The 12872-nt window shown below is 40.5% G+C and overlaps 1 protein-coding gene across 1 annotated transcript in view; it reads left to right on the top strand.

Moving 5' to 3' along the window:
- xrcc4 (X-ray repair complementing defective repair in Chinese hamster cells 4) overlaps positions 1 to 12872 on the top strand; it is a 375627-nt gene that overhangs the window by 154172 nt on the left and 208583 nt on the right. The window contains exons 5-6 of the mRNA XM_078214828.1: positions 1887 to 2039; positions 4575 to 4696. Of these exons, the coding sequence (XP_078070954.1) occupies positions 1887 to 2039; positions 4575 to 4696 (275 nt within the window). The remainder of the gene's footprint in view (positions 1 to 1886; positions 2040 to 4574; positions 4697 to 12872) is intronic.

Below are 12872 nucleotides of genomic sequence, written 5' to 3'. Positions count from 1 at the left end.
AGTATAAAAGCTGGAGTCTGATGATGCAGCTGTATAGAACGCTGGTTAGGCCACATTTGGAGTACTGCGTCCAGTTCTGGTCGCCGCACTACCAGAAGGACGTGGAGGTGTTAGAGAGAGTGCAGAGAAGGTTTACCAGGATGTTGCCTGGTATGGAGGGTCTTAGCTATGAGGAGAGATTGGGTAGACTGGGGTTGTTCTCCTTGGAAAGACGGAGAATGAGGGGAGATCTAATAGAGGTGTACAAGATTATGAAGGGTATAGATAGGGTGAACAGTGGGAAGCTTTTTCCCAGGTTGGAGGTGATGATCACGAGGGGTCACGGGCTCAAGCTGAGAGGGGCGAAGTATAACTCAGATATCAGAGGGATGTTTTTTACACAGAGGGTGGTGGGGGCCTGGAATGCGCTGCCAAGTAGGGTGGTGGAGGCAGGCACGCTGACATCGTTTAAGACTTACCTGGATAGTCACATGAGCAGCCTGGGAATGGAGGGATACAAATGATTGGTCTATTTGGACCAAGGAGCGGCACAGGCTTGGAGGGCTGAAGGGCCTGTTTCCTGTGCTGTACTGTTCTTTGTTCTTTGATCTTTCCTACCCTTCCTAAATTTGCCTTTTGTATGATTGAACTTCTAATCCCTTGTCCTTACCTTGAAACTTAAATTAACGTTCCAGATTTATATTTTCCATACCATTTCCATTACCCTTATAATATCAATTCTCAGATTGTGATCAGAATCCCAACATTAAATGAGAAATTTAGGAGCATTCTTTTGCACATTTTGTTGATTATAAGAAATTGTTATCCAATTTCACGTGGCGATTTGGTTCCACTTTGATTATTTTTTGGTGGTTGTTCTGAGAGTGCGAGTACTATTATGATCCCCATAGAGACAAATAATTTTTTTTAAAAAGCTATTTGAATTCTACTAACCAATTGAAAAGATCACATGACAAGATTTCAATTTTTAAGACTTTTACTGTAGTCAACAAACTAAAAAGCAACATTGATTAAATTATTTTGTAGGCAACTTTAAGCCAAAGAAATTCCCCCTTTGATTTTTAAAATGACCAGCAATTTTCCTTCATAGTTACCCATCGGGTGGTGAATGGGATGCATGAGTAAGTGTTAAATTGACATGAGCAATGTGAGGGGTACTCAGAGATTGGGAGGGGGGGGGAGCGGGGGGCATGAGATGGCATTGAATTGGAATGGAGTTCATGGAGGGGGGAGTGGTGAGTGGGTGGGGATATGAAGGGTGTTGGCTAGAGTGTCTAACTGTTTATAACAAAGCCCCAGAGAACCAGGGGGGGCCTTCTAGCCAGCCCACTTCAGCACACTTCCACCCCATTGGTCTCCTAGCATCTGCTTCTAGGGTTGGCAGACCTAACTCCATCCTGTATCCAACTCCCCAAAGCTAAAATTAAATGTGATGGGGCAATTTCCACCGAGGTGGGTCTACTGAGTTGGAAAGTTTCCTGATTTGAGATACCTGCTTAATTTGTGAAAATCTGGCCTTCACTCTCTACCCAGAGTCATCACAGATAATTTTGCTATTGTCCACAGGTGTGAAGATCCTGCACCACCTTGTCAGTAATGGCCCCTTTTTAAGTTTTAGCCACCAAGCCACCCAAGTTTGTTGTCAGTCAGAATTCAGAATTATTTTGCACTAAATTGAAGAGACAGACCTAAAATATTAATCTTACAAATTTCATAATTATAACAGTCTGACTGCACTGGAGGGCCTTGGTACACAATGATGACAATAGAAAGATCAATCATTATGTTGCAGGTTTCTGATAAATACTCTTTTGTTGGCAAAGCTGATTGCTAGAGCACATAATTATTCAAGTTCTTACATGCTTCTTGCTATGCTTTCACTTTAGATTGGAAAAGTATGTAAAGGCTAAAGAAGAGTTGGAACAAGACCTCTATTCACGTTTCATTTTAGTGCTAAATGAAAAAAAGGCCAAGATTCGAAGTCTGCAGGAAAAATTAAAGTGCATGGATGAGGAAGTGGAATCTAAAAGTCAGACCAGGTATCTGTTGAGGACTTGAGTTTGTTCCAATTGCATTCCATTTTGTTCAGTTAATAGAGTAACAGCACTTTATGTGCAGTGTTACATAGTTACACAGATAAAGTCTTTCCTGAACAACATAAGCCTGAACCAAACTGTCTTGAATTGTCTTTAATTACAAATAGAATGCTTCCATGCTGAGGCACCTTCGAAGACAAGGTAGTATTTTTTTTACCTAGCCAGGACAAGACAGGCAGACCAACCCTGCGATAGCCACGGAAACGGCCATTGCCACCAGTTGAATTGGAGGGTTGCAGGGTAGCCACTATGGGCCAAACAGCAACCATAAAGGACGCCCAATGCCCTTGAGGATACTGCTGGCAGATCACTAGATATTACTGGTTAGCTCCTGTAGCGGCAGGAAAACATTGGACTCTCCTCCTGACACCATCCACTGCCATTCATCTTCAGAGGGTTGGTAAACTCCAGCCTGAGACTGAATTGTGAGGTGTGTTTCCAATCTTATAACTTCTTGCACATTCTGCCTATGAATTGACATTACAGGCGCAGCTCTCTTTATGATCTTCTGCTTTCTTTGAGCAGGTTAATGACCATAAGACATAAGAGCAGAATTAAGCCACGCGGCCCATCGAGTCCGCTCCGCCATTCAATCATGGCTGATATTTTTCTCATCCCCATTCTCCTGTCTTTTCCCATAACACCTGACCCCCTTTATTAATCAAGACTCTATCTACCTCTGTCTTAAAGACAATCAATGACCTGGCCTCCACAATCTGTGGCAAAGAGTCCCACAGATTCACCACTCTCTGGCTGAAGAAATTCCTCCTCATCTCTGTTCTAAAGGATCGTTCCTTTAGCTTGATGTTATGCTCTCTGGTTCTAGTTTTTCCTACTAGTGGAAACATCCTCTCCACATCCACTCTATCCAGGCTTCGCAGTATCCTGTAAGTTTCAATAATATCCCCCCTCATCCTTCTAAACTCCAACGAGTATAGACCCAGAGTCCTCAACTGTTCCTCATTCGACAAGCTCTTCATTCCAGGGATCATTCTTGTGAACCTCCTCTGGATCCTTCCCAAGGCCAGCTCATTCTTAGATATGGGGCCCAAAACAGCTCACAATACTCCAAATGGGGTCTGACCAGAGCCTTATACAGTCTCGGAAGTATATCCCTGCTCTTGTATTCTAGCCCTCCCGACATGAATGCTAACATTGCATTTGCCTGCCAAACTGCTGACTGAACCTGCACGTTAACCTTAAGAGAATCTTGAACAATGACTCCCAAGTCCCTTTGTGTTTCTGATTTCCTGAGCATTTTCCCATTTAGAAAATAGTCTATGCCTCCACTCCTCCTTCCAAAGTGCATAACCTCACACTTTTCCGCATTGTATTCTATCTGCCACTTCTTTGCCCACTCTCCTTACCTGTCCAAGTCCTTCTGCAGCCCCCTGCTTCCTCAATACTACCTGTACCTCTACATATCTTTCTACCATCTGCAAACTCATCAGCAGAGCCTTCAGTTCCTTCCTCCAAATCGTTAATATATATTGTGAAAAGTTGTGGTCCCAGCACTGACCCCTGAGGCACACCACTAGTCACCATCCTGAGAAAAACTCTTTTATCCCACTCTCTGCCTTCTGCCAGTCAAGCCAATCCTCTATCCATGCCAGGATTTTACCCTTAACACCATGGGCTCTTAACTTATTTAACAGTCTCCTGTGCGGTACCTTGTCAAAGGCCTTCTGGAAATCTAAATAAATCACGTCCACTGGTTCTCCTTTATCTAACTTCCTTGTTACCTCCTCAAAGAACTCTAACAGATTTGTCAAACATGACCTCCACTTGACAAAGCTGTGCTGACTCAGTCCTATTTTATCATGCACTTCCAAGTACTCTGCGATCTCATCTTTAATAGTGGACTCTAAAATCTTGCCAATGACCGCAGTCAGGCTAACCGGCCTATAATTTCCCATCTGCTGCTTCCCTCGCTTCTTAAACAGGGTGTTACATTAGCTACTTTCCAGTCCTCTGGTACCCTCCCTGCCTCCAGTGATTCCTGAAAGATCACCACCAATGCCTCCACACTTTCCTCAGCTATCTCTTTTAGAACTTTGGGGCGTAGTCCATCCGGTCCAGGTGATTTATCCACCTTCAGATGTTTCAGTTTTCCCAGAACCTTCTCCTTCATGATGGCCACTACACTCACCTGTGCCCCTGACTCTCCTGGAGCTCTGGCATCCCACTGGTGTCTTTCACCGTGAAGACTGATGCAAAGTGTTCTAATGCAAAGTGTACTGATGCAAATAGTACTAAGAACTGAAAAGGAAATTCAAAGTGGCGTAGTATTTTCACTGGAAATGTTGACTCAAAATAACTTAGTTCCAATACATCAGTGGACATTGTTGTATGTTGTGATTATGCTGGAGTACAACAATAATGAGGCTCAATAAATGCTTCCAGCAAGGCATCAAAAATTTCAAGAGGAATTATGAAGACTGTTGATGAACATGTTATTTCTGTGGGAATTCTTTTTAGGACTGCTGTTCCCACTAGCCAGGAAAAATCAGTAGCTGAGGAAGATTATGATTGTAGTACTGATGAAGAAAACAAAGGCTCTGAAAACAAAATCTGGTCTCAACCTTCCAGGTCAGCCAATGGTAAGAAAATGCGATCATATGGTGTCGAGAAAGCAAGACAATTTACAAGTTTGGGCAGACTATATTCTGATTTGAGTTTTAATTCATAATTCCCTTGTGAAAATAATTTCATTTTTAGAATTTGTCAACATGAATGATTAGTGCACAGCAAACCAATCTATATTTAATTAACTGCAAAAGAAATAAAGGAGGGTTGCACTGGAAAATAATTCCATAAATAGCAGTTTTCTGAGGCTTCTTTCTTTGGGTAAACTTACTCTCCTGGGCTTGTAAGTGTTGTTTTCTACAAGTCCTCTTTATATGATGTAGCTGCTAGTTTTTGCTTCATTAGAATAGCCATTTCCTAACAATTGGTATAGTGTGAAGACAGTTGCATTAAAGGGATTTCTTCTTTGTAGGGCATATATCTGAGAAAAATGTTGCTTTTCAATTGGAATCAGACAAGTACCTTTATAATAACCATATTTTTTATTCTTTCCATGGGACTTGGACATCAATTCGCTAGGTTGCTGGAACCACTGCAGTCCATGTGGTGTAGATGCACCCACAGTGTTGTTAGGGAGGGAGTTCCAGGAATTTGACTAAACAACAGTGAAGAAATGGCAATATAATTCCAAGTCAGGATGCTGTGGGGCTTGGAGGGGAACTTGCATCTGCCCCCTTGTCCTTCTAGGGTGGTAGAGTTCACAGGTTTGGATGGTGCTGTCCAAGGTGCCTTGGTGAGTTGTTGCAGTGCATCTTGTAGATGGTACACGCTGCTGTTGCTGTGCGGTGGTGGTGGATAGACTGCCAATCAAGTGGGCTGCTTTGTCCATGATGGTTTTGAGTTTTTTTGAGTGCTGTTGGAGCTGCACTAATCCAGGCTAGTGGAGAGTATTCCATCACACCCCTGACTTTGGGTCATCCGGAGACCAGTTACACTCTGGAGAATTTCCAAACTCTGAGCTACTCTTGTAGCCATAGTATTTATATGGCTGCACCAATTCAGTTTCTGGTCAATGGTAATCCCAGGATGTTGATAGTGGGGGATTCCGCGATAATAATGCCATTGAATGTCAAGGGACAATAGTTAGTTTCTCTCTTGTTGGAGATGGTCATTACCTGGCATTTGTGCGGTGCGAGTATTACTTGCCATGTTAAGAATGTATATTGGGATTGCTATTTTAACGTGATTGCACTTTCACAGAAGATTCAGTTCTGATCATTTAAGCCTGATGGTAAATATTTTTTTTCTAGCAATCTAACAAGAAATTTAATTTCACTTTATTCCATTCATTGGTATAGAACAGGATCAACACAAAGGCAAACTTTGATGCATTCATTTCTTATAAATGCAGTATTCAAGATGCAAAATTTGAATCCCATCTAATTGTTTCCACATATTAGTGGTTTTGAAACTTTGTGTGAGGACCCCTAAAAATACTGACATGTAGCAGAGGAATATTGACAAATCCCCAAAACTACAGTAGGTAACTGGAAGGGAAACAGTAGAGAAAATGTTTTCTGTTTATGCACAGCAACAGGACAACATGTCAGTAAGTGAACAAATAGAAAATAAAATCCAAGCGACAGTTGACTCCTTATGCATTCACTGGAATCTCCGATCATCTCAGTTTGAAAAGCTGTAATCCATATTAATTTTTAACATAGACTATATAGCACAGAAACAGGCCTTTCAGGCCCCATAGATGCTGTCAGACCTGCAGACCTGCTGAGATTTTCCAGCATTTTCTATTTTTGTTTGAGATTCCAGTATCTGCAGTATTTTGCTTTTGTCTAAGTGACAGAATGGATTGCTAACTGCCTTCAAGACAGAATACGGAGAGTGGGAGTGAAGGATAACAATTCAGAGTGACAGTAGGAAGTGATGTTTCACAAGGATCAGTGCTAGGATCACTGCTGATCACAATTTACATTAACAACTTAGCCTTTCGAACCAAAGATACAGTTTGTAAATTTGAGTCTGACACGAAATTGGAAGTCATAGTCAATACTGAGGAGGACTGCAACAAATTATAGGAACACAGTAATAAACTTGGAAAATGGATAAATGATTATCAAATTAGATGCAACAGAGACAAATGTAAGGAAGTACAGTTTGGCAGAAAGAATAGGGAGGTCACTTATTCTTGGAAGGTCCAAAACTAAGTGGGGAGGATGAACAAAGGGATCTCAGAGTACGATACATCAATCATTAAATGTTGAGCCACAGGTTAGCCAAGTCATAACAAAAAGTAAACCAAGCACTAAGCTTTAATTGTAATTTTCATAGAATCCCTGCAGTGCACAAGGAGGCCATTCGGCCCATCAAGTCTGCACCGACCACAATCCCACCCAGGCCCTATTCCCGTAACCTCACATTTACCCTGCTAATCCCCCTGACACTAAGGGGCAATTTAGCATGGCCAATCCACCTAACTCGCACATCTTTGGACTGTGGGAGGAAACCGGAGCACCCGGAGGAAACCCACGCAGACACGGGGAGAATGTACAAACTCCACACAGTCACCCGAGGCCGGAATTGACCAGATTTTAACAACTGTTCAATCCTTAAAATTTCCCCACTCTCCATATTTTAGAAACTCCTAAATTGTTATTTTTAGGTTCTGAACTGTAATTCTATTGTTTTAGTTTATCTGTGGTTTATAAGTTTTGCCTTTTTGAAAGGAATCAGCATTTCGTTTTGTTTTAAAATGCTGTCCCGACAGAGAGAGAGAGAGAGATATATCATGCCTCTATAACTACAAATTGAAATATAATTAGAGATTCATCTATCTGCATTTAGTTACATTTTCCATTGCAGGTGCTCTTTTGATAACTGGGTGTAGTAACAAAGAAGTCTTGTACTCACACATGGTAGCCAGGAATAGAACTAACTATTGGCTAATTGCTAACCTGCTGCAAAAGTTGCAGTATTTAACAACCTATCTTTTTTTTGCTTCAAGAGTCTAGTCTGAGTATTGTTGTTGGATTCTGCACCTAATTGGGAGTGTTTTGGGGACTTCCTATAATTTAAGGGAGTAAAAACATAGATTGAAATGAATGGCTTCTGCAGAGCCCTGACTGAAGCAAGCCACAGGAACAATTACTTTCTTTGTAAGCTTTAATTCTTGTGCCTCTAACCAATTTTACCCTTCTTGCCTAAGAGGGAGAAAGATTAATGCTGGATTATGAATCCTTCCATGCTCGCAGTATTCTTGTGGTTATTTGTAAACATCAAGTTCAATGAGAAGTATTATCAGGCTGTGTGATCATGCAGAATGGGACAGAACGCCACAAGTGAATCCAATCCTTCCCTGTCCTGTTATTTACACATTTTTTAACAAGAGAGAATAGAAACATAGAAGATAGGAGGAGGCCATTTGGCCCTTTGAGCCTGCTCCGCCATTCATTATGATCATGGCTAATCGTCCAACTCAATAGCCTAATCCTGCTTTCTCCCCATAACCTTTGACCCCATTCACCCCAAGTGCTATATCTAGCCACCTCTTGAATACATTCAATGTTTTGGCAGTGATAATAATATGGAGACAGAATCTTGATGTGAGTTTTCCCTTCCTGAACAACATATAGGGATGAAACTAGGGATGAAATTTAAATCCTCCTGGTGCAAATGGTTCTGTGTCATGCTCTGTAGTGGCTATTATCTATTAACAGGGGATATTAGTATGGTACTCAGAAAAATCTTTGAACCCTGAAATTTCTTCAACAGATTTTTAAACACAGTGCTGACTGAACTGTTTGTACATGATATCAAAAGCTTTAGAATTATTTGATAAATAGCCTCTTATTTAATTAGACATATTAATCACCTTTCCCATTATGTCCTTTAAAGGGGAAATCACTCCATCGGTTTCATTATTTAGAAAAGCAGGGAGTGATTTTCTGCCTGCTGCGTATTAAGATTCTTTACACCATCATTTATGTTAAGTGCCTTCAATTACCACCCAGCTTGGAAGGATGCACTTTCCAATAGCAGCAGTTTTACTTTCTGTTTGCAATAAATTTGGATACTCAATCAACATTTTATTGTGATAAGCACAGTCTAGCACCTTAATGAGCAGGAAATGAACCTCGTGACTCCATGAAAACAGCAGGAAAATGATTATACAAAGTACAGATGGCAGAGAAAATGGTGAATGGGATAGTTTACTTTAGTTGAAGTTGTCCTCATTGTGAAAGAAGCTGTGTTGAGGAGAGAATCTCCACAAGACAGTATATGTTTCATGGAGGCCATAAAGTCAGAATATTTAACCTACATTCTCCAGTTTAGTTCCTTTTACAACTATCCCATGCGTCCTTCTCTACAGCCTTATGCTAGATATGCACATGTTGTAGTTTGCAATGAAATGTTTTGCCTCCTAAACAATTATGCCTCCATTTTTAAATAGTTTCATTGGCCATGAAGTGTTTTGGATCATCCTGAGGATATGAAGTTCAAATTTGTATGCTTTACCTGCCTTTCTTTCTTTCTTTTTCTGTTGTATGTTCCTTTTACTCCAACTTATTTATATAGTGCAAAGAAATGCAAGGAGAAAATGAATACTGAAACATAGGAGTGACACCATTTTTGGGCGAAGAATTGTTTTTTTTAAGGAAGGCCTTAAATGTGATGTCATTGAAACCTACAAAATACTTAAAGGGATGGACAGAGTTACGCAAGTGCGATGTTTCCCCTGTGTGGATTGTAGAAGCAGAGAAAACCATTTCAAGCTAAGGGAGAAGCCACTTCGGACTGGAATGAAGGAAGTTTTTTTTCTCTGAGGGGGTTGTGAATCTATAGAATTCTCTACCTTAGAGGGTGATGGAAGAACAGCCATTGGGTATGTTTAAAGCAGAGACTGACAGGTTTTTAAACATCAATGCATTCAAAGATATGGGGATAGTGTCGGGAAAAAGGCATTGAAATGGAGGATCAGCCATGATTGTAGTGAATGGCAGAGCAGGCTTGGTGGGCTGAATGACCAATTCGCCCTATGCTCCTAAAAGGAAGAGGTGGAATAGATTGGGGCATAGGTGGAATCAGACTGGCAAAGGGGCCGGTTGTTGATCAGGCCAGGAAGTAACAGCAGATTCAGGGATGAATGCAGTGTGACAATAGTGAAAGCAAATCAGTCCTGTGTAACGTGTGGTGACTTGAGACCATAAATAAGGATAGTCAAATGCATTGTTTAGAAGAAGGAACTTTTTTATATAAATAATGAAGTTTAGCAGTAACTCAGCAGAATAGTAGTAACTATGAAAACAAGAGCACTAGCAAAACCAATTTTGCTTACAAGTCACCCTCTTGCAGACTGAAAAACCCACTAAACCCCGCATACGCTCAGAACCTCAACAGACGTCACTAAAACAGTTACATAGGAGAAAGGCTAGTGAGAATTCTGTACTCAAAATGACAGTCTGTAACGGTAATCTCACCTTGCAAATGTCTACGTATTATGATCATGACATCAGCTCATAGCTTCAGCAAAATAACATTTTTTTAAATTTAATTTGTTTAACAAATCAAGAATTCATGTCACTAACTTGAAGCATGTTACATTAACTACACAGGTGTTTTAGTTTCTTAGCTGATTCAAATATTTGTGTCCAATTAGATGTCAGATTTTATAGGAAGAATCTCTGAAGGTAATGGCAGTTGGCCTAGCAAATCTGTTCCATTTTGTGGGCAGGCTTTGCACAGCATCTGCATTTATCATCCAAACCCCTATCCTTTAAAGCTTCTGCCTAATTAATCAAGTTCTGGATGAAGTATTATTTGATTGTCTGCTGACCACATAATCCAAAATGGTCTGCTTCATTGACATCCTGCCTGAATGATTAGAATCTGTTAACTATTCTGTAATTTGGCATTTTCATAAATTTACTAATTTGTATTTTTGGACTTAATTAAAATGAACTGAAAACAGATGTTTACACTTGAAAAGTGGCTGAAGTTGGCTTATTTTCTATCAGTTAAGTACAGGAATAGTACGGAAGTAGCTGTTATACTGTTTGCCTCATCTCAGCTTGTATCCTTATCATGCTGGGGAGGAAAATTATTATTTTGATATCATGGTATTGTGCCAGCATAATGGTTTACATCCTGTTATTCTAACTGAGCTTGAATGTTGTCCCATAACATTAGAGGACGTGTGATGCAGTAAGCGTCAACTTGAGGCCATTTTATTTAAGTATTGTCATTTGGTTGGATATGTTGCTCCTTCCTGATGCCCAGCAAGTCAGTTAGCTTTTGGAAGAGCTAGTTAGGCATGCGAAGCCCCTTCTGGAAACAAAAAGGAAAAAGCGGGTGCACAAAGGCACAGTTGGTAAGATTAACAACTTATTGGTAATTAAAATATTGGAAAGTGGTTTTAGTTTTGTAACTATTATATTGCAAGAAACTACAAAAGGTCGTGAATGTAGCCCAATCCATCACGCAAACCAGCCTCCCATCCATTGACTCTGTCTACACTTCCTGCTGCTTCAGAAAAGCAGCCAGCATAATTAAGGACCCCACGCATCCTGAACATACTCTCTTCCACCTCCTTCTGTTGGAAAAAAGATACAAAAGTCTGAGGTCACATACCAACCGACTCGAGAACAGCTTCTTTCTTGCTGCCATCAGAATTTTGAATGGAACTACCTCGCATTAAGTTGATCTTTCTCTACACCCTAGCTATGACTGTAACATTACATTCTGCACTCGTTTCCTTCTCTTTGAACGGATATATGGAATTCTCATACATTTCTCAGGCATGATTTCCCCTTCATGAAGCCATGCTATCTCTTGATTATATTATGCATTTCTAAATGTTTTATTGCATCCCTCATAACAGGCTCGGCACAACATCGTGGGCCGAAGGGCCTGTTCTGTGCTTTAACCAGGGCCAGTTACAAGCTAGCTTATGTGTTGGCTAAAAGAGGAAAGCCATTCACCGATGGAGATCTCATCAAAGAGTGTATAATGGAAGCAGTGGAAGAGTTATGCCCAGAAAAAGCAAATCTGTTCAAAATCATCAGTCTTGCACCAAATACCGTTGCTCATAGAATTGAGGATATAAGAAGCAGTATATTTTATCAAATTGCAGACAAAGCAAGAAATTTTCAGTTGTATTCTCTCGCACTTGATGAATCGACTGATGTGTGTGACACATCACAACTCCTAGTATTCATCCGTGATGTTGACAGTGAATTTAATGTGACACAAGAATTAGCAGCAGTGCATAGCATGCACAGCACAGTAACTGGAGAAGACATCTTCAAAGAATTGCAAAAAACTGTGCTAGAATATAACCTGGAGTGGAATAAACTGCAATGCGTGACAATTGATGGAGGAAAGAACATGTCTGGGGTGAAGAAAGGTTTGGTTGGACAAATCACAAAAGCTTGTGAGGTTGGTGGATTCTCAAAGTCCATGTTTCGGCATTGCATTATCCATCAACAAGCATTGTGCGGAAAATATGTGGATATGTCTTGCGTTCTGAAACCTGTTGTTTCAACAATGAATTTCATTTGATCTCATGGGCTTAATCATCGCCAGTTTCGTGATTTTCTGAAAGAAACTGATTCTGAGTTCGGTGACTTGCCTTATTATACAGCAGTTCGATGGCTTATCACGGGTTCTATCACGGTTCTTTCAGCTCAGAGAGGAAAATGATTCCTTTCTCACAGACCAGAATCGACCCGAACCACTTTCATCAAACACTGACTGGCTTTGGAAATTGACATTTTTTGCAGACGTGACAGGTCATATGAATCAATTGAATCGGAAGTTGCAAGGTGAAACAAATTTGATTTGTGATCTATTCACGCATGTCAAGGCATTCAGGACAAAACTGATGCTATTTCAAGGACAGCTGAAAGTTCATAACTTGGTTCATTTTCCATGTTGTGAAAAATTTCATGAAGTGAAGCAGAATTTCCTTCTTCATTTGCAACAGAAATCATTAAGGACTTGCAAAAACAATTTCCGGGACTAGGCATAAAATGGTTCGGCACAGACAAGAAGGGCCAAAAGGCCTGTTTCGGAGCTGTAATTTTCTATGGTTCTATGATTTTCTGATCTTGATGGAAACACAGATGAAATACAGCTGTTTCAAAATCCATTTGGCTGCAATGTTGAAACACTCCCAAGTCAGTTTCAAATGGAAATTATTGATCTCCAATCAGATGACATGCTGAAAGACAAGTATAA

This window comes from Mustelus asterias, chromosome 6 (genome assembly GCF_964213995.1).
Source record: "Mustelus asterias chromosome 6, sMusAst1.hap1.1, whole genome shotgun sequence".
Classification (NCBI taxonomy): domain Eukaryota; kingdom Metazoa; phylum Chordata; class Chondrichthyes; order Carcharhiniformes; family Triakidae; genus Mustelus; species Mustelus asterias.
This window is presented reverse-complemented; position numbering and strand designations above follow the sequence as displayed.